The 23,489-nt window shown below is 39.4% G+C and overlaps 1 protein-coding gene across 1 annotated transcript; it reads left to right on the forward strand.

The window, feature by feature from the left end:
* The first annotated feature begins 24 nt into the window (after nt 1–24).
* On the forward strand, nt 25–23,479 carry nhlrc2 (NHL repeat containing 2). Its single transcript, XM_036572708.1, has 11 exons — nt 25–208; nt 2,044–2,196; nt 7,054–7,509; nt 9,732–9,853; nt 9,995–10,124; nt 14,007–14,100; nt 15,367–15,598; nt 17,427–17,549; nt 17,713–17,922; nt 19,866–20,088; nt 22,704–23,479. Exons 1-11 carry the CDS (start codon nt 46–48, stop codon nt 22,958–22,960), a joined length of 2,163 nt encoding a protein of 720 aa, XP_036428601.1. The 5' UTR covers nt 25–45; the 3' UTR covers nt 22,961–23,479.
* The last annotated feature ends 10 nt before the right edge of the window (nt 23,480–23,489 follow it).

A 23,489-nucleotide genomic window follows, 5' to 3' on the forward strand; every position in this document is an offset into this window, starting at 1 on the left:
CGCGAATTTGTGCGGTGTTTTCCCTCTGCCGCTGTGCTCAGAAACATGGCGACCTACAGCAGCCTCTCAGCTCTGTTTCCACTTCAGAGCCAGTTAGACTACGGGCTGGAGGACGCAGCTACGCCAGAGGAGAAGGAGAAGCTTGTCTTACAGTACTTAAGAAAGCTGGATGAAAGGGAAGACTTGAGGGTTCCTGATTTTGAGCCAGGTTGGAGTGGAAATTAATGAATCATCTGACACAGTGAACAAAACAGGAGTTTAACATTACTGTAGCAGCGGGTCGGGTCGCGATTACTGTCTGACTTTTCGGGGTTAAAAACAAATACAATTTTTATGGAGCTGAGTATTGTTCACTTTCTCACTTTCCGGCATTGATAGCAATACATTCACTTCGATACCGATGGGGAAACGATTTGCCCTACCCTAATGGTCCCACTGAGCATGCGCACATCATTAGTCGAGTGTAGTAATGTTTCAGACGTTTTATTTTGTTTTTAAAGTTAATTCAGTAACGTTACAGACTCAACAGAACTACTTATCCCCTGATAATCAAAATATCTTAATTATTTTGTAATGTTGGTGACATTTTCTGACAGAGATTATCAAAATATCCTACTTACGTATTTTAATGCTGGTAAAATTTTCTGAAACGGTCATTTAGGTTATCAAACAGTTCATTAGGGCGCTACGGTAGGACATTTCGACAAAGTAGCACACTTCGTAAGAACACCGGTTCTTGAACGATACTTTTATTATCTCCATTTAAAGCGGCATTCTGGCCTGACACTAGCATTTACTATGTCATGTACTATGTTATTATACTTATTGTATTCTTTTTGCGTTCTCATCCAGCCATATCCTCTCTCTTACTACAGTACCCAGCATGCATTACGCGGATATCTCGAACAATCGGTGGAAATCCTCCCACAGCGATAAAGACGTCCTTTCAGCTAGTAAAGTCACTAGGATGGGCAGCACCAGTCATTTTCTTTTCGATCTGATAATACGCAATACTAAGGCTGATATCACGATACCAATACAGATATTTCAAAACTGGGATTTCTTTGTAAGCGCTTAAGTGGAAAAAAAAAGTAAAAAAGTGGATTTTAAAATGTGAAAGCTTTGCATCGTTTTTAAATAAACTGTCACATAAACTCTCTATTTAGTGAAATAACTCCAAATGATCCGCTTTTATAGAGCATTCACTGTGTCTCATCAAATATAGCTGACTGTGCTGTGTGAGAAGCAGAGGGACAGGGCAGTAGTACCTGTCCTACACTTCAGTGAGTTGGTGCTACATACATAATAAATGCATGGATTACACATATTGCCCTTATTTACACATACACACAGTGCAAAGACAGTGCACAAAGAAGACAAAGCACAAACGATAACATCAACTGAAACAGCTACATTCATAGTTTTTTTGGTTGTGCAGTATTGTTGTTAACGTGCAAAAATCATTAACATGCAGAGGTTTTGCAAATTCTTTTGCTGTTCAATAGGTTACAAAAATGTATCCCAAAGGCTTGTCATAGAGTCTAACCCATCTGTCTCGGATTTTGAAGAATGTGTGGTGGGAGTGTCTAGAGACACTTCTTCTGTTTGTTCTATCAGTCTAGAATTTGGAGCACACATGCTTATTGGCTGAATGATGCTAACAAGAATGACATTTGGCACAGAATGTCTGGATGCTTGATGGTATTGCAGTAATTCAATCAGTGCCCTAAAAATACTCAATTTTGAAATCCAGCGTCGTTTTGAACGGCTTTAGATTTCGTCTCAGAGATGTGGAGCTCATATACAATTGGGAATCAACAAGAACCTGAACTGACTGGCTTAATTACAAAGTAACAGTTTCCCAGAAAGTTGTAACGACAGTTTAGCTCATCTGTTGCTTCACTCTTATGCAGTCCTTTTGTTGTCATTCATGCATTAAAGAAAAAAAGGGTGGCTCTCTGAAAGAATGACATACCAGGTGGTTGTCAGTTAAATGTCTCTGTGGTGTTGGTGGAGCATTCTGACTCTAGTGTTGTACTGCAGGACTCGAATGGCTGAACACTGAGGGCCCTCTGTCTCTGCAAAAGGAGCTGGCAGGGAAAGTGGTGGTGCTGGACTTCTTCACCTACTGCTGCATCAACTGCGTGCACCTACTGCCTGACTTGCACCAACTGGAGCAACTTCACACTGTTAAAGGTATACGCACATGCATTTAGCACCGTCCTCTTGCATCCCCAGTGCAGGTCAAGAGGTTAAAGTCAGAGAGAGTAATTCATCAGTACACTTGCCCAGACAGTGGAGCATCTTTCCATTTCAAATTTCAGATATGCAGTTGAATTTTAGTAAAACTGTTAAATGTTACGAAGTTATGAAGTGATTCATTGTATCTCTTCAGAAATTGATTTAGACTGCTCTTAATGAGACACTAAATTTCTGAACTATGTAGCTAGTGTATTTAATGTTTCTGGTAATTAGCACTACTAAGTGTACATGTTCTTGACTATATTTCCCATCATTCTGCCATGTTCCATGTTCGTTAGATATCTTAAAAAGGGTCAGTGAGAAGTCATGAAAAGATTTTGGAATGTTGTGTTTGGGAAGGTGTGGGAACCCTTTACATTTGATGGAGAACGCATTTTGATCTCGGAAATGCCTGCTTGTGAGTTCAATCGGTTGAGGAAGCATTGTTTCTCAGATTAAGGCCAGCTACTTACATGCCTTTAATCAACAGGTGTAGGAATGTCAGAATAAATCCATAGTCAACTTACATTTTATATGTTTTTGTTTATGCTCAAAACTTTCTGAAATGTTTTCCTATTTCTTAATATTGTAGGGGAATTGGAGTTCTGAAGTGATGCTAACTGCCATCAACCTTGTCATGTCACTTAAACAATATTAGGTTGGCTTTTAAACAGTTCTGCCTGCTTTTTGAAATTAAGGCAGTGAAGTATTGCACCTCAGAGAAGACCCACATTAGAATTTTGAAGTTACGTAGGCCTGTACCAAGTTGACACAAGTTACTATGCTTGATGCTCCTTAAAGGTGTTTTGTCCATGTGCAGACCAAATAATGTCATGATTTTACTGTGCATTCTGGGTGTTATTCTTCTCAGTTCTAGAGGATATTTTCTGCAGTTTAAACAAACAAAAAAACTTTCTAGCAAGAAGGTGTCAAAATGCCAACATTCCCTAACAGATCTGGTCCTGTCACTTCTAATAATTGATGATGGAGAGCAATGCACCGCAACAGTCAAAATAAAATCTTAAGCTTACCTATGAATTAGCAATTGCACAGATTGGACTAATCAACCCTGAGCTTTTTAGAGCCACTCTCAAGTACAAGACTGGCAGTTGCAGGGTAATCTCACACACGCACACACACAGAAGTAGTGCCGTATGACATTATTGGCCCTCAAATGTACGTACATCCTTATAATGCCTTTAAAGCCTGTTGAGAAGAGATGAGATGTTGAATGGTGTTGGTCAGTTGTTATGGTTGTTAAGCTTGTAGACTATTCTTTTTAGTTTTTATATGGGACGGGAAGGATCATAGGATCAAGGATCACATCTTTATGTAAATTAAGCAACCAGCTCCCTTTCCTTCTTTTTTATGGCACTACTGCTTCCAGCATCATTTTCCCACATTGTGTGTTATATGCTCAAAAGGTTTGCTCACCTGTAAAGTGATGTTTGAGGGTAACAAGCATCAAGGTCAGTTTTATTTACAGTAGTGAACAGTTGCCCTTACTAACTATGTTTCAGCATTGCAAAGTCAGTTTCTTTCTCTTACTCATTTGAGTCAGCTTGTGAAGGGCTTGATAATTGAGTTCATGAGGTAAATGGCTGTTTTAATGGAAACTATGGGAGACATTGTATCCCCTAGAGCCTGTGTGTCAAACACAAGGCCCACGGGCCAGACCTGGCCCGCCACACAATCCTATCCCGTATTTTGAAGTATTTTAATTTTCTATTAATATTAGCCCGTTTTAGAATTTTTGAATATTTCAAGTGTCCATGTAATATTACAAGGTCTCTTGCATATTTTGAATGAACAATGTCCAGTTTGGGTTATAGCACAACATTAATTAAAAATTAAATAAAAACATTTTTTTCTCTGACCCAGAGATTCGATGAGATTTTTTAATATGGCATTTTTACTAGTTGAGTTTGACTCCCCTGGCCTAGACTGAGGTTCTTAATCACTTTTCTAAAGCAAGATCATCACAGAGCATGAATGTTTTGTTGGCTGGTAGCTTATTATAGCAGCCCTGAGAAAAGTCCTATCAGCTCTAGCTGTCAGTGGCCCATCATTAGCCCCTTAGTAGGATCATTTAAGGAAACGGGCCAAACCAGTCAGCCCTTAGCCCACTCACTGTCCTATCTCAAAAGTTACAAAGGCCTCTTCTGGCACAGAATTCAGTACATTCTGTTACTGTACAGCAGAACATGCGCAAGCCCCTTCTACTCCCACACTGTTTTATTTTAGCAAGTTTGTTAAGAAGCAGCTTTTAATGCAGAAGAGTGGCTTCAGTAGGTCATGTGGTCCCTTTTTGTTTTTTTAAACAGGAGTTTGTTGGATGACATTATTTACATCTCTCGTGCACTTTTTGATTTAGTTTAACCTTGCCATTGACCTTACCTCAGTTTAAACTTACAATTGAAGTCATACACAGCAGGTGACTGTCTCTATTTTTAGTTAAAGGAGTTATATGTTGCAGTGCACATGCTTAAATAAACCCATGTGTGGGCATTTTGGAGAGTTTTCTGTATCTCATTGCAGCAGTGGTGGTTTTAACAGTGCTTGACTTATGATTCCTCCTGGGCGTGAGTTAGCTTGTGCATGGACAAAAGAGAAATTACAAACATGCATACATTGTATATTCAGCAGCGCCAGGTGTATTTCAGATTCATTCAAAAGGGAACAAACATGCTGAAATTACCTCCATTTCACTGTGGTCTGCATGGTCTGCAGTTCTTTGCTGCTGAGGCTATGAATTTTAATATTTTGATGGACGGCTGAAGCTTGAATGCCGAAACCGCCATCTATCCATTTCATTCATCAATAGCTGTGTTTCACACCCCGAGGACACAGAATGGGAGAATGTCGCTTCTAGTGACGAGGCAGAGTACTTCTCCTGACATTTCACTTGAATTAGACAAAAGGCAGGCTGAGCATACAGCAACAGGAACAGAAAGTGGCTGAAGGGAAACAAACTCTGAAAGCTGATGTAAAGCGATGCCTAGGTAATAATGGGCTGCCTGAGGGTTGCATGGGCATTTTATTAAAAGTCTTGTTCATCATTGATGGGATTTGCTTTTCCATTTGATATGAAAGCACCCCATCGGCTTTATTCATCAAAATACTAAAGAAGTATGCTTAATGTTATCTTGCCTCATGGAAAGGAATTACTAAGTAAAAATAAAAAAAAACTGGAATCAAATAAATTAATAAACGAACGAAGTGTTACATATTTTGAGTTGAGGAAGAGTTTAAACCTGGAATTTTATTCAGAGGGAAACAGCTCTCCTGGGGTGATAGCACAGCTCAGTCAATGACCAAATTCGGAAAGAAAAAAGACAAAAATATCACTTTTGATTAATCTCTCTTTTTGAGGACTGTGACTCTAAAGTTAATTACATCTTGTCTCATCTTCTAGCTTTTTTAGCAAGGAAGAACTAGGCCTTTTGTCTGCAATGTTTCATATACGCCTGAAAAATGGACAGGTCTTGAATGAAAAGAAAGCCTTAAATTCATGAAGACAAAAAGCCATTTCAGAAACCGTCAACCAAGGAGAACATTTGACAACTCAGACAAACAGGATGAATTCATACGAAGCCTGAATAAGACATCCACCAACATGCCAGTCACACATCCATGCATTGTTTGATGGGCAGAACTGTACTTTATATAGCATTGAATTCCTCTAAAAAGGACAAAAATACTTTGTTTAGAAACCTTCACTGTTATGGCGCAGTACATTTTTGTTCTCTTTTGAGTTGGGTTCCCATTTTAGTCAATTAAACATTTAAGTTCCCCACTTAAAGACCTTTTTGAATATTATGGAGACCCAGATTTACTGCAGGACACACACACACATATAACTTCTTGGACCTACAGGCTTTGATGGGAAAATCTCATTTCTTTTGCCTTTACCTGTATTAGTCATGGTCAATTTTTTGTAAGAAGTACACTTTAGTGATTCTAACTGATTGAACAGTTTGAACCATGTTCTTGTGAGTGTCCCATTTGGTAAGGATTCTGTTACATCGGCAACTCCTAATGCCTTTATCAGCATAGGAAAAGGGGAAATCCAAAACGCACAACAGTTAATAGATGTGTGACACATGCCTGTGATGCACTTTGAGTTCCCACTGTACAATTTGCTGTCCTTGCCTAGGAAATTGGCATCAGCAGATTTTTGCTCCAAACATGCAATTGGCCAGTTTATTATTTTGATTTTGATAAATCTGTGTTGCAGTTTTGTGATGTAAATTATACAGGTAAATGAACTCATGCTGCATTTATATGCTGCTGCTACACCTCTACCAAATTGTAGCTTACTTTCCATGTAGCCTTTTATTTGATTTGTATTACTTAAATATGAACCAGTTTTTCATTTTAGAAATGAAATAAAATAAAGAGGAAAGCATGTTATATATATTGCAACTTTACTTAATAGTAAATGCTGGAAATGATGCTTGTGTGCTCATGTATTTATTTAGGCCACAGAGTGAGAACTTCAGGTTAAAAAAATAAATAAAACTAAGCAATAAAGTTGGCCAAAAAATCACCAGTTGGCTAATTTGGCTGTAAAGAAATTGGAACTGAAATCAGTTATTAAAAAATTGATCCCTGTGTCTCTAGTTGTTCACACCCCGAGTCAACTGCATGGTCATGGATTAATCGTTTTTTTGTTTGTTTGTTTGTTTGTTTGTTTTTTTTTTATGATGAAAATATGGGAAAGGTGCTGATCTTGATGATTCATCATCAATTTAATCATCATTTCCCTGTTCCTTTCTTTTTCTCTCTATCTCTCATTCTAATCTCTCCTAGATGGCCTGGTTGTTGTAGGTGTTCATTCAGCAAAGTTCCCTAATGAGAAGGTTCTACAGAATGTGTGCAGCGCAGTGCTCAGGTATAGCATCACCCACCCAGTCGTGAATGACAGTGATGCACGGCTATGGCAGGAGTTGGAGGTGGCTTGCTGGCCCACCTTGGTGATTTTGGGCCCCAGGGGAAACCTGCTCTTCTCTCTGGTGGGTGAAGGCCACCGAGAAAGCCTCTTCCTCTATACGGCTGCTGCTCTTAAGCACTATAAAGAGCAGGGCCTGCTCCGAGACCATGCTGTGGGAATAAAACTCTACAGGGACTCCTTATCCTCATCCATCCTCTCCTTCCCTGGAAAGGTGGCAGTGGATCCCAACAGCAAGAAGCTGGCCATTGCAGATACAGGGCACCACAGGGTTCTGGTGGTTTCCAATACTGGAAACATCCTACACAGTGTAGGGGGTAAGCAGCACTAGTGTTCACTAGGGATGGGTTACATAACCAACTACTTGACTAGATAAATGATACTTGGACTTTGCAAATTGTTTTTGTTGCCTGGGACACAGTGGGGAAAAAAAATCTTGGTATATACAGTCAAAAAAGAAGGAAATATTTAACAGAAAAGTAAGCGAAAGCCTCTGACACTAAGTAGAATGTAAAATCTGTCCTATTAGATTAATCTGTCCACTGTTTACTTAAAACCGCCACTCTTGCATCAGATCTGAAAAAAATACACACAGTGCAGCAGATAACTGTAATTATCTTTCAAAGGCGTTTACAAGCACCAAAATTGGTATGTTTATCTGAAACATGTTCAATTGAAAAATCCTGTTAGTCACATGAAATTTTAAAATGGCTGATATTTTATAAGATGACCACCATTTCCTTCATAGAGAAAATGTATTTTAACACAGGATTTTACCCACTGGACCAATTTTAATGATTTTGCAATTGAATCCTGTGTTTGTGAGTACAAGGATGTCTACATTTCTTTAGAGCTTTTTTTTGTGACGATTCTAATAAATGTGAAAAATAATGCTTAAAACATGATATAATTGCAGAAAAACATTTATCATGAATGATGTAACAATGCAACATATAAGAATATTCATCATGTTTGCACATTTTGAAGACATAAACCTTTTATCCACATCAATTCTGCCACATAACATGAAACAGGCAAAAGTCTAATGCAGAGCACCATAGAATGTCCACTCTGTATTTCTGGCTGGTGTACTGTTGACTGACTCCATATGCAGCCCACCTGGTAGGCCGCATGCTTCATATGCTGCATATGGAGTAATGTGGCTTTGCACAGCTTTTGTTTCCTTGCAGACATTTCCAACCTGGCATCATCAACACCTTCAGCTCTACTGGATCTGATATATATCATGACCATTAACTTTTCCAAGATATTCAGGTCATTATAATCTTATGTTGGTGGGTACTGGCTGAGTTTGCTGCAGATTAGAAACCTCATCCAATACATTACAGGTTTGCCAAGCAGTCTTCGTAACTTTATCACAGAAGGCTGAAACATCACAGCCAGTGAAAAGATCCTTTTGTCAGATTCTTCATGACTATATGGAGTTGCCTTGTCTAGGCTGATGGTAAAAGTGCTAACAACTCCATGTCTTTGCTTTGACCTAGTTTCAACTTTCAAGCTTGATTTCTGGTAGACATCAAACATGATGTCTGGTCTTCTGTATTTTGTAGCATAAGCTTCTGTTGTAGGGAGGACATCATATACTGCACAGTTTTCAAATGTCTTGGAGCTCCGTGATGGAAAACTGTTCGCCAATACTGAACCATGCATGTTAGCATGTTAGCCTACCTAGTGCTCTGTTTGCATGAGCGGCTAATGGACTTTATCTAAAGACAAATACCCAAGGAGGGTTTGTGCCAATTTTTGTACTTGTCCACATTTGAAAAATTTCCTTGAAATATGCAGTTATTTGCTGCACTTACAGGCATTTCCGTCCATCTTTCCACTGTAAGAAAACAACTAAACGCAATGGGTTTGAAAGGATGTGTAGTTGTCAAGAAGCTGCTACTGAGAAAAGGTAACAGACAAAAAATACTAGACAACTGAGATGTGGAGTAAAGTTTAATGGGCTGATGAGTCTAAATTTGTGATTGGGATTACTTGGATCATGAGAAGCAGATAATGTGACCAACTTCTAAGACTGAACTTTGGAGGTGTGGAAGAACATCCCTGCAGATTTCTTTGAAAAACTGAAAGCAAGTCTCCTGAAAAGAATAGAAGCTATAATAAAGGCAAATGGTGGACACACTAAATACTGAAATAAATATAACATATAGTTGTTGAGGCTTCTGTGTAATTTTATGTTACATGGTACCTGCTATTTTTACCTGACACTGAAAAATGAATAACTTGTACTTAATGGCCGTTTTGAGTGGAAGTTGAAGAAATCAAAAGGTGGTCTCTGATTTTTTCACAGTACAGTACTTTGCATGACTTCTTGTAACAGTTGAATCTCTAGGGAACAATATGAATTATGAAGTGCATAAATGTCACACAGCGCAGTTAATTTTTAATTTTGGTGTAGTTGGTTACACTTGTGAGAATACTCTTCAGATTATTATTTAACTGATGTTTGAGGATAATTAGGTTTTCTAAATGTTGTTTACATGCTAAATCAGTCTTCTCTTGTTTATGGCAGGATCTAGAAGTGGATGGAAGGATGGGAGCTTGTCTGAGGCATTGTTCAGCTCTCCTCAAGGAGTATTCATAAAGGGAGACACCGTGTTTGTGGCTGACACAGAGAACCATCTGATCAGGAAGGTAAATGAAGAATTAGGGCAGCTCTGTGCTGTTCCACTGGGCTTTGACCTACTTCTCTGACTGATGCTTGTAAAGATGAGATCCATCATGCTGTATCGTGTGTCTCTGTTTAAAGCAGTAAAACTCCCTCTTTTCTATCAGATTGACCTTTCAAAGGGAAGAGTCACCACCTTAGCTGGCATTGGAGTACAAGGCACAGACAAGGAGGGCGGGGCAATGGGACCACAGCAGCCAATCAGCTCCCCCTGGGATGTAGTCCTTGGCTCTGTGGGTGAGAACTTTACAGTCATCTGGCACATGCTCTTTCCCACCATTACTAACAAATACATATCAGTTAGGTAAGAATGTTAAATCAATCAAATTGAAGTGTTATCCTCAGTGTTATCCTTTTCATTAGAACAAATATTGTGATTGTAAAAAATGTTTATAGATATATTTATGCAATATCACCCACCCCTAACTACTTCTTTTGCTTCTTTTTATGCACCCATTTGAAGTGTGTGTGGATGAAATGGCAAAGCTGCTAATTATAAAGGGTGTCCACATACTTTTGGCTATGTAATGTAAAATACATCCCAATCTATCTGTTATCATTACTGTGACTTGGCCATTAATTGATATGTATTTGGCATAGGAGCACATGTGAAAGTGGCTCAAATCTGATGTGAAAAGATCAGATTTTTGCATTCACACAGCTCTGGAAAAAATCAGGTCCGTCACAGGGCAAAATATCAGATCAGGTGCTACTTCAACCTTGTAATGTGAATTTAGCCTTTATGCTCCTTTTCTAAATCATCAACACACAAGTTTGGTAACACCTAACGAGGAGATGTTGGCATTAAAGGTAACAAGGATTTACTTCTTACTGCTACTAAAACCTTAACAATTACTTTAATCAAAACACATCTCTCATTTTCTCTCATATTTCACTGGTTAATGACCCAATTATTTTCTACTCATTTGAGCTAACAAGTAACATTAGGAGGCCCAGAGCAGCTTAGCTGTGGAGAGGAAGTTGTCATGGTGATTGAGATGGCTAGATTTTGAGTCTTCATCATGATACCCAGGGTTAATCCAGAAGTTGGCTTGCTTACTTGAGAATCTCGCGCCATAGTACGCAGGACTACAGCCAGGAAAATCATAAGGAGAGCATGCTATAGGTCAAATGAGGGGATCATGAAAGGTCTGGAGGAAGCAGAGCAAAGGGGTCATATGAGAAGATTGACTGCTTTGCTTCTTGCTGAGTCGTAGGTTGGCACTTTGCCTGCTCTGTCTTAATATTTCTTCTCCTTTGTGTACTCCCTCCTTGCATTGGAATTAGGGTCACTTAATCTTTTTCTTTCAGTCTTACTCATAAAATTTAATGTCTTATATAAAGCCTCAGTTTATTATTCTGCCAGGAGCAATTTTATGATCTTTTTATTCTTCATCTTATTCACCACAACGTAATCTCCCTATCAGTCTCATCTGTCTTGGCCTATCCTAATCACAGTTCCTGTTTGAAGTTCTTAGAAGTTCTCTTTGTAGCTCTCTTTGTAGATACCATTTTTGACTTTCATTTCCCTGAGTGAGGAGTGTGACTGAGCAAAGTGGGGCTTTGTTCTCATAGAATAGACTCTTGTTTGGAGCAGCCCAGAAGTAAACAACTAAGTCTGTTGGTTGCTAGCAACGGACGTTGTGATGAATGCATTTGTGTTGTCTGCACTGAGCGCAGAAGATGATGAGATCAAAAGCGCTCCTGGACGAGCTTTGGCTTCAAACGGACCATGGCCAGTTGAAGAACTAATACAGCCGTCTTGAACAAATTACCTGATGTGTTTGGCTCGTCTAAAGCGACTGGTCCACACAGCATTTGGGTTTTTTTAGCATTTCTCTTGGACAGCTAATCTTATGAAGTGAAATGTTTTTCATCTTGGTTGAGAAACTCAGTTGACAAGCAAAATGTATGACGCATAAGATGAGATGACATCGCATAAATCTGTGCTGATTGATTTGGTGTCGTTTCAAAACAGAGATGAATCTAAAATATTACCTCAGTTTTATACAATCAGAAATCTGTTGTGGACATTTGGTGATTCAGGCATACTGTTTCCATAAACAGCTAATGAATGCACAATGGATAAGGTCATCAGAAGCAGAAAAATTAGGTTGGGCCTTTGCTGTTCTGTGGTGGAAGGGCGTGTGTTTGGGTGTCAGTTTCAGTGGGAGAGTGTTTTGATTCTTGATCTTTGTAGTCCATTAGCTCTGTTCTCAGGCCAGCTGGGCACTCATTTATCCTCCCCATTCAGCAGCTCCTTAGCTTTGAGCTGACCTACTAGTTAAACAGAACTGCTCCATTTCTCTGCCCTCTGTCTGTGATTCAGTGCCTTATTCGACTGTGCATTCAAGGATATTATTGAGTCTCATACCATCATATTACTGAAGTTAGCCACACGATGCTTGAGGCACGTATGTTTATTGTCTATTTTAAATTTGTAATCATATATACCAGGTCAGTCCAAAGTTGGCCCATGAATATGACTGAATAGACTTAGCCCACTGTAATATAATGCATCTATCTATCTATCTATCTATATATATATATATATATATATATGTATGTATGTATGTATGTGTGTGTGTGTGTGTGTGTGTGTATATATATATATATATATATATATATATATATATATATATATATATAGAGAGAGAGAGAGAATGAATATACACACAATACATAAACACATACACACAAACAATACTGTGCAAACATCTGTGAAAATGAGATGTAAGCAATCTAGTATTTATAGTTATCATATTACACCTTGTTTGGTCGCCTAGGAACTTTATCAATGCCTAGATTGATAAAGTTTCCATCGCTGCCTAGGAACTTTGCTTAATAATCTCCTAATCTTTGTATCACTTTCTCCTTACCTTTTATTTAGTTGTAATTCCAAAAAAAGAAAACTCCATTTTTCTCTCCATCTTTCTTTTTCATGAATGCCTGTATTTGGGCTTCAAGCCAACTGAAATTGTCTCAGATAATCATAGTAGCATTAGCCAGCTATTGTTAGACATAAGTGCAATAGCCATCATTCTCCATTCGTCGCAAAACACACACACACACACACACACACACACACCTACACACACCCACAGCTGTAGAATGGTCTAGAACACAGACACTCCCCATCAGGGCTTAGTTAATTGAAATGGAATTAAATGGCTGTCTGGACTGTGCTGTTGGACACTGCAGCACATGTACACACTCTGATGCACCCAAACACTCATTGTATATTAATGGACATGAGCTAAATAATTTAACTCACTCAGGTCTGCGATTGTCTTTTTCTCTCAATGACATGATGTTCAAAATCTGACCAATGGAGTTGGACCCCTTCAAACATCCAGCACCCTTATTTAATGTTATAGTAGTGCATGTTAGTTGAAAATGCTAAAAAGCAGACCACCCCATTGTCACTGCTTTCACTTAACCAATGTCTTTCTAGAACCTTTTTGTTAAGGCCAGAGCAACAAAATCACTGCAATACCAGGTTCAGCTTAGCTTTTTCAGTACTTGCCTCATTAACCTGAATGTCATTTTGTTCCAAACCCATCTTGTTTGCTAAATTGTATTGTGTACGTTTTTGGCTAATTCCAGTAAGTTTAGTTGTTCCGCCAACACAGCTGCCGGCCAAAAGCTTGATTAGGGGCAACAACAGATCCAGATTTGTAGTCCTGCTGTCAGACTCTTTAAAATATGACCAAATGGGCTGCAGGTCAAATATTATCTTAACATTATTTAATATATCAATTTTCCATTTCTGTATGTGCTAAAGTAACCCTAACACTGTAACACTCTAGCTGCAGTGTAAAGGGAGTCATTACTTAGTAACTGCTGCTCAGCAGAATGATGGCTATATTATAGATAAGAGATAATGCTCTTCTGTTTCATACAAGATGTTGAATGCTAATATCAGAATAGCAAATCTTAGTATTCAACACATTTGAATGTTTAAACCTTGAGTTTAGTTGTAATTTAGTTGTAATTCCAAAAAAGGTGGTTTCTGGTGGTATTAGTGTAGAGGAATGATCTATAATGTTTAGCATGAGCATGTACTGTTCAGAATGTTGACTCTGGTTTGTGTATGTATGTGTCTGTGTGTTGCTGCAGGTGGTATGGAGGATAACGTGTTGTGGATTGCCATGGTGGGGACGCATCAAATCTGGGCTGTGTTCCTGGAGGATGGGAAGCTGCCCAAAGGAAGGTGAGATCTTCCCTAGAGCTTTCACTGTTTGCCCACTAGGGACATGGCAACATGCTCATACACAGGCCACCGATATGATGTCATTCTCTGGTGCTCAGCATGTTACGCCATGGGACACAGTTTGTTTTTCATTTGTGAATTGAGTTAATTCAGTCTGTATACATACATGTGTATACATTGCCGTCCATTGTTAGAAATATTTCTCTAAAATCATTTTTTGCTTTTACAGTCATTGTTAAAAATGTTCTGTTAATGCTTAAGATTCTAATGTAGTAATGTATTACTGATACCATCTATTTTTATATCTTTCATTTTTTTTTTATAAATGTCGTTTTCATATCTTCTTTTACAACTGATAACACTGTTAGTTTCAAAACATATTTTCCAATCCCCAGTCAGTAAAGTCAATATTTAGAAACTATGCTGCAGAAACAGCTTTTGAAATAAATGTTTTTGTGCTGTCACAAGAACATCTACATATATCCAGAAGTATTATAAAGGAGACAGTTCATTGGTTGAAAAATGGGAGAATGGCAAACTTTGCTCAACTTGGCATCTGCTAATTATGGAGCAATAGAAAAGAGGCAGTCGGCTTTTTGGTAAAGCCTCAAGCGGGAAAGCCCACCCTGAAAAAAACACATTTGAGCCAAATGTAAACTATTTTGGGATTTTTATATGGCAAAATATTGCCAATATTTTGAGCCTAAAACAATTTAGCTCCACCCATTCGTTTTTAGATTTTTATATGGCAATTTATATATATATAATGTGTGTGTGTGTGTGTGTGTATATACAGGTAAGATTTTAATAGTGGTTTTAAATACGTTTTTGAAAAATTAAAGTGGCTTTCAATTTAGGATTTTTGGGGGTCTCTCCCCATTTAAACAGATAGTAGCCTAGTCTTGTATAACTAGAAATAACTGCTGAGTGACCAGATATTCCTACAAGGACTTTGATTTATCCACTTACTCAGTCTATAGCAGTTTTGCACTGTTCTTGCTGAAGTTATAAGGAGTGTTTCAGCCTTCACTGCCTTTTGAATGAGGGCAACCAATTAGAACAGATCTCATTTATCAGTCTTAAAGACACTGTAGCAAAAAACAGCCCTTTTAAGGGATAAAAAGTAGTTGAAAAATGGTCATGTAAACATGAATTGGGACTGTTTTTGGTAAATAAAACCACACAAACCTAAAGTGGACTTGGGGAAATGCAATGTGTTTTTGTGCGATCAGTGTAATAAAACTTTTCTCATTTTTCTCGTTGCAGTGAGTATGGAAAAGGCACGTGTGTGCGTTTTGCAGGCAGCGGAAATGAGGAGAACAGGAATAATGCATACCCACATAAGGCTGGCCTGGCTCAGCCCTCAGGTCTTGCCCTTGCCCCCAGCCAGCCGTGGAATTGCCTCTTCATCGCCGACAGTGAGAGCAGCACCATCAGAAGTCTGTCGTTGAGCGATGGGGCTGTCAAGCACGTGGTGGGAGGCGAGAGAGACCCTTTGGTGAGTCTGAGCATCAGTTTTTATAGCTGCTGTGTGTGCCTCACTGATGCTCTAAAATACCTGGCCCATTGCATTGTTAAGTCTTTCAAAAAATTGAACTGGTATTAAAAGTCTCTAGTGTGCTTTTTACGGTCCAAAGGAAAAGTCAATATCCGTGGTTAACCTTGATCCATCATGATGTGGAGAGGGGATAGCTGTGTCCTTCTCATTTACGCATCCTGCACACTTTGCTTTTGGCTCAATAGGGACCTACTTTTTACCTGTTTTAAAGACATTAAATTATTAAAAACATTATTATAAAATAGATTGTCGCCTATAGATCCTTCAGAATGTGGTGTATATGCTGTTAATGATATGAACTCATGCTGTCAGAAGGGAATTAAAGTTCCTTACTTTCTTCTTCCATGTAGGGTTGCTTTGAAGGGCAGTCTGATGAGAGCTGTGTGATTCTCTCTGTGCCTGCCTTGTTGGCGCTGTGGCCAGCCATTCCTTTCGGTGCTCCTAATCAGCATCAGTTTGTGCTCTCTACCCTGCAGTACTTTGTCTTCCTCTCTCATATGGAGAGTCTGGCAACCACTCTATGAGTGGGGGGAAAAAAACCCTCTGTAATCCAGATCAGTTTAAAAAATGGATCTCACATGGAGAGATTCAAGTTTTTATGGGTTCATAAATTATTTCAGCGATTACATGTCAGATTTGAAGGCATTATAACGATGTGCTGTGTTAAACTTTTACAAGTTTGCTCAGGCAAAAATGCAGGTTTTCCAAACCACTTTGTAGTGTAAAGAGACGTTTAATAAATGAGGCTGGGGAGCAATTATGATCATGTACTGAACCAAGGCGACCTAGACGAAAAAGTATTTTGCTCAATTCCACCCCATAATGAGGACATTTTTCAGATGTGAGATTTCCGTCCCACAGCCTGCCTTTTCCGTTGGCAGGCGATAAGAATGGATTGTATTACTCTGCGTTTGCTAGATAGATTTGTATGTAATTATGTTCTTTCCTGCCTCGTTAGATGAGTTGATTGGTAAATTAAACAAGTCTGGCTGTGACTCCCACGGAGTGAAGTGACAAAGGAAGCTCGTTTCTAATTTGCCATGCTCATAGACGCATTAGAGCATGACCTCACTGTCTTGGTGTGGTTTCCTCCTATTTAATGGTTCAGCATGTTGACTTGCTCAGAATGACAACGCCACTGTGGGGCGTTCAGAGCCCACACCTGATGCCCAGCCTTGTCAGCATGTGATTGGCCTTTATAACTTTAGCACAAATGGATGTGGGCTAAACTACTGTAGGCTAATTTGTCAGATATGCAGATTATTTAACGCAAAAAACAGGGAGTTCTAAATGGGCTGTGGAGTTCAATATGTGACTGTATGGAGGGGTGAATTTACATTTTTAATCTCTTCAAAAAAGCAAGGAAAATTGGGATTTGCATGATATGGGCCCTTGAAAGGCCTCGTATCACGGAGAACCAAATTAAAAAATTTTTTTTTTTAAATTTTCAATTAAGCATTCTAGAAGTTGTGCAAAAAACTATTTGGAATTCATTATTTTGTTGATGTCACAAAAACCCACACATTCACATATATCCCCGATATTTTGAGCCTAAAACAGTTTAGATCCACCCATTAGTGCCAAAGTTATAAGAATTGTTTTAGCCCAGACTGCTTTTTAAACTTGTTTATTTGTAAGGGATAAAGATAAGTTGAACAAGTTAATGTAAAATAATTATAATTGCTACATAAACCCACACAGTCAGAATACAATCACATTAAGAAATGGGCCCTTTTAAAGACCTGTTTCTTCTCTTTGTTCTTGACAGAATCTTTTCGCCTTTGGAGATGTGGATGGTAAAGGTGTAGACGCCAAGCTCCAGCATCCATTAGGAGTGGCCTGGGATGCAAGCGGCAGCCTGTTGTATGTGGCCGACTCTTACAACCACAAGGTCTGTCTGCTGAAGAGAATAAAGTTGTACTTTCTGGAACTTTATTCCCTTACAGTGACATCCATTTCACAAGTTCCACGCTGTATTTGTTCACATTTGTCATGCAGTGAGCAGACACAGATGTCTTTTCATGGGTATTACAAAGCATGGCTTTCTGTTCCAGATCAAAGTAGTGGACCCTAAGACTAAGCAGTGCAGGGTGCTAGCAGGCACTGGTGAAGCGAGCGATGTGTTTGGCCCAGGCTTCACAGAATCCAGCTTTAACGAGCCTGGAGGCCTGTGTGTGGCTGAGGGGGGCAAGGTGCTGTACGTAGCGGACACCAACAACCATCACATCAAAGTGCTGGACCTGGAGACAAAAACTGTCTCCCTGGTGAGTGGTGAATGTGGAGTTTTATGAACACACGTACACTATATGGACAAAAGTATTGGGACACACCTCTTAATCATTGAATTCAGAAATTTCATTTAGTCCTATTGCCACAGGTGTATTAAATCAAGCACTTAGCCATGCAGTCTGCTTTTACAAACATTTGTGGAAGAATAGGTTGTTCTAAAGGGCTCAGTGAATTCGAGCATGGTGCTGTAATAGGATGCTACTGTTGCAACAAGTCAGTTTGCAAAATTTCTTCCCCCCCTGGATATTCCACTATCAACTGTGAGTGATATTATTGAAAAGTGTAAGTGTTTAGGAACCACAGCATCTCAGCCACGAAGTGTCAGACCACGTAAAGTTACAGAGCAGGATTGCTGAGTTCTGAGGCACATAGCGCATAAAAGTCGCCAACGCTCTGCTGTCTCGATAACTGCAGAGTTCCAAACTTCCTCTGGCATCAACATCAGCACAAAAACTGTGCTGGGAGTTTCATGGCATGGCTTTCCATGGCTGAGCAGCTACATGCAAGCTTTACATCACCAAGCCCAGTGCCAAGCGTCGGATGGAGTGGAGTAAATTACGCCGCCACTGGACTCTGGAGCAGTGGACACATATTCTGTGGTGTGACGAATCACAGTTCTCTCTCTGGCAGTCTAATGGACGAGTCTGGGTTTAGCGAATGCCAGGAGAACATTACCTGCCTGACTGCACTGTGCCAAGTGTAAAGTTTGGTGGAGGAGGGATAATGCTATGTGGTTGTTTTTCAGGGGTTGTCCTAGACCCCTTAGTTTCAGTGAAGGGAAATCTTAATACTTCTGCAGACCAAGACATTTTTGACAATTGCATGCTTCCAACTTTGTGGGAACAGTTTGGGGAAGGCCCTTTCTGTTCCAGCATGACTGTGCATCAGTGTACAAAGCAAGGTCCATAAAGGCATGGCTGGGTGAGTTTGGTGTAGAAGAACTTGACTGGCCCACAGAGCCCTGCCCTCAACCCTGTCAAATACCTTTGGGATGAACTAGAACGGAGATTGTGAGCCAGGCCCTGTCATCCAACATTAGTGTCTGACCTCACAAATGCACTTCTGGATGAATGGGCAAAAATTCCCACAGATGCACTCCAAAATCTTGTAGAAAGGCTTCCCAGAAGAGTGGAAGCTGTTGTAGCTGCAAAGTGGAGACCAACATATTAATGGGATGTCATAAAAGCTCCTGTGGGTGTAATGTGTAGGTGTCCTAATACTTTTATCCATGTAGTGTATGTGTTGGCTGTGTGTCATGCTAAATCATTGATGCTTTAATTGTGCTATCTAGGACTTCTCTGCAAACATATCCTTGTCTCTCTCCATCTCTCTCTCTTTGACATGATGATATGATATTGTTATTACAATAAATCATGTCAAAAGAAGCTTTTCTGAACATATTGTGGGTATTGTCTGTAGTTAAAGTGCACTGACCAACTGCATGTCTTATTAAACAGCGGTTTAGATGGAGCTCACCACAAAGTGTAGGCGTCTAAGGTTTCAGTCTGTGTAAAATTGCAAGTTTAAATTTTGACAGTACTGGAAGTCCAAGTGAACACAATTGGTCCTGCTTAAATGGACATAGTGATGCATTAAATGTTGAACTAATGACAATTGTGTATGGTTATGTACCAAAAACAGCCACAATTCACTTTTTTTACGTGACCATTTTCCGACCTCTCTTTAGCCCTTAGAATTAAGCAGGCTTATTTTATTATTGTGCCTTAAAAAATAATAATAATTTTATATATATAATTTAAAAAGCAGGCTAAAACACTCCTTATAACTTCAGTATGAGTGGCTGCTGCTACATTTTAGTAGCTGGATATATGTAAATGTAAATATGTAAAAAACAAAATACCATGATATGTGAGAATCTTCATATTGGCCACTTCTACTTTTTTATGTCTTCCTCCAGTTTCCTATTTCAGTGGAGGAAGTGGATGCTCTTCATATCACTACTGCCCCTACCACTGCAGTCAGAAAGGTTCCCAAGCTGCCTAAGTCAGCCCCTGTGCTCAGTATGACTGCACTGCCAGTGTCAGCAGGGCAGGACATCAGTATGAACCTCAGCCTGACTTTACCTGCTGGGACCAAACTGACCAAAGAGGCCCCCAGCTTCTGGAGTCTGTCTGCTGAAGGTACTGTTTCTATATTTATCTCTGTTAAAACATTTAGAGTCTGTTCGTCCAATAACAGGAAACAGAAGGATAAGAAAACCACATATATGATATAAAGTAGATTTGTGAGGTTTTGTTTCATTGTAAATCATCCTTTGGGAGTTGGATAGCCTTGGGTTTAAGCGTTGCTGGAAGGAGTTGTTTGTTGGAGTGCTTTGTTCACACATTTTCACCAGGCTGAAGGGACCAGCCGGCCACACTGGGAGAGAGTCCAAGGAAAAAATTAACGATTCCACTGGGCCTCAGAACACAAGCACGCTCTCTCTCCTCCCCTCACCTTCTCTCTCTTTATTTCTTCATCTCCCTCTTCATCATTTTTTTATTACTACTGCACAGATTCCCTCTCTCTCCAACATTATCAAAGTAATATTAAAGATAAAACCCATGTTTTCATTAGCAATTTTCAATATAGTCCTTCTGAGATTCTCCTGTTATTCATTTGTTCAATTACAGCACAACTAATTTAACTGACCCAGTTACTTGTAAATGTGTTTCTCAGGAAGCCAAAGCTGGAATGGTCCCTGAGGACTGTAGATAGTAATTGCCGTGATGTTCATGATGAGCACTACACCAGTCTGGTGCATTTTGGCACTTAACGTGGCGAAGAGAACTGCCTGCTTTGCCAGGGAAGGGCGGTCTGACTGACATGCAAATAACCAATCCCAAATCATTGCTTTTGTATAACATGCAAGGGCAGGCAGTTTTAAAAATGAGGCAACAACAAAAATACACCCCAGGTCTCACTTACTACCTTCTTAAAGCTTCAAACAAAAGTGTTGAATAACTTAAAAAGATGTAAACTCTGTGCACATTTTTCAAATCAGCTACTTTAGGCCCATCCCCACAAGTCTGATTTTTCTAGACAAAATTTTTAATGTGGTGGAACCTCCTCACCAAGTTTGATGCAATTTTTAAACACACTGAGTTTGCGGGAAGAAGACATAAAAGGAATTGAAAATGGATTCTTTTAGTAGTAGTGACGATAAAATCAACATTTTTCTTTGAAGCACTGCAAATAAAAGGAGCACACACTGGATTCACCACATTCTACAAAACAAAACCGGCTTGAACAGACTAGGCTACACCTAGATGAACAAAAGCAATAAATTATAAACATTTGCTAAGTTGTCCTAAATTACTCTGTCATTCCCCAGCCTTTCAGCTGTCCATCGTATGTTTACTTTAATTGCCACGTTTTTGTAGTGGACGTGTTTCTTGTCATATAAACTTGTGCTCTGCCACAAGCAAGATGAACTGTTCTGCTACAGTCTTGATGCACATTTGCTTGGACTGCAACTATTAAAACTGGTTGGCCTGCTTTTTAACACGTCCATGCAATGCTGAAGGCTTGTTCTTATTAAAATCAAAACTTTTTTTTCCATATGTGTAAAAAGTGGATTTGCGAATAGTAATAAAAAAATTGTAGTATATATAATTATAGTGTGTGTATAATTATTTTATAGTAAATATATATATATTTGTTTCAACTAAAAACAATTTGAATGCATAATCTATTTTGTCGATTAGCCGAGGCATATTATTCTGAGATGTCCCTTCACTTTTATTAAGAGCCATGTTTAACATCTGAAGTAAATCTTTTTTTTGTTGTTGTTGTTGTTGGGTGAAATCGTAAGAGCTAGTCTCCATACTAGGCTAGGTCAGTGTCTAATCCTGACTTTTCCTTTCACTTTCTTTTCTCCCTTTAACTCATTAACTCACTATAATCTGATATCTGCTCTGGACAAACTTACCTTAGACTACAACTCACTACATGGGAGGTGAGGGAATTAGCCTATTTTGCACTGTATGTAAGTTGTGTTATAAGTGTCTATTTGTGGCATAGCCGTGTGATAGTAATGACTAATATGCACCATATGCACTCTTTGAAGAGAAAGAAGGAAAAAAAGTGATAAACAGTACTATAGAAGAACTGTTGAATATTTTTGTAAAGGAGATATGAGAGTGTGAAGAACCTTTTAAAAGTATAAAGAACTTTCACGTATTTGATTGATGGGTAATGGCAGTGTGAACAGTATCTCTTTAGCGTGGCTTACCTGTGTTGAAGTGTGCCCTTTTAAAAGGACGAGAGTCCGATAAAATCATGGTATTAAGTACAAAATAAAAAATCTGCAGCCTTGATTTTCTGTGTGTCTCTGTGTTCAGCCTGGCTTGCTCCCTCTCCTTTCCCCCGTGTGTTTAGGGTGTGTGTTTGATTGGAGGCTCTCCTAATTCAGTTTGGCGCTTGTCTTCTTGCATGCCCTTGGTACAAGGCCAGTAGCACGCACACACAGACACTGCAGACTAAGTGCAGTGGGCTCCCTCGGTTCAGATCGCGTCAACAGCCTTGTTAAATGAGGGTGCTCCTGTTCAACACGAAAAGATGTTCACCCTTATCGAGCGCATGCCTGTGTGTATGCTAAGCGACCTCACCAGCTGGAGGAGAAATGTTCCATTTCATTTACACACACACTGCGTTCACAGTGTCCAGGGTCTTTTTAAAGAATCGTCAGTCAGTGGTTTTGCAGTAATTGCTGTTGACTTATGACTGAGGTTCACTGTGTTCTTGTCCTCTGCAGGTAATGAGTGGTTACTGGAAGGACAGGCTGTGACTGGTGACATCGCCGATCTATCCCAGCCTCTCTCCATCACCTGCTCTGTCCCAGCTCAGCCTCAGTCCACAGACCCTGTGCTAACCCTCAGCGCCTGGATCTATTGCTGCCTCTCAGAGGGAGGCGCCTGCATGATGAAAGTGGTGTCCTTTACGCAGCCTCTGCTTATTGGCTCAGAACGCAAGAACGGCACTGTTGCCGTGATGCTAACACATGCTTTCTGAAACAAGCACTTGTCATTTTACAGTTTTGTCTTTATTTTGCACAGCGTGTAGCTACAAATACTGTAACGCGTTCCCAACCCTGGTGCTGGAGTCTTCCTGCCCTGTATATTTTGGTTTTGTCTTCACTACTGTGTCCAGTCCAACTAAGCAGCAAAATAAGGTGGGGTGATTTTAAAGCGAGGAAACCACTAAGGTACACAGAACAGGGGCTACCCGAGGACAAGGATTGAGAAACGCTTGTGTAACACACATATAAAGCAAAGAATTAAATTTATGTTACATACATACACATTAGGGATGCACCAGTACATACAGGAATTTTGGGCCAGTGTCGCTCTCTGGTATTTTGTACATACGCATGTGTCATCATGCTACTGTCGATATAGATGTAGATAGAAAGTTTGTGCGCCCTGGACAAATGTACATGTTTTGTTGATTGGTTGTAGTGAAAATAAGTTAGCACACTTCTCACATTTTCTTGCAAAGTTATTTATTTATTTATTTATTTATTTATTTATAAATGTGGCCT

Source organism: Colossoma macropomum, unplaced genomic scaffold (assembly GCF_904425465.1).
Source record: "Colossoma macropomum unplaced genomic scaffold, Colossoma_macropomum, whole genome shotgun sequence".
Lineage (NCBI taxonomy): Eukaryota > Metazoa > Chordata > Actinopteri > Characiformes > Serrasalmidae > Colossoma > Colossoma macropomum.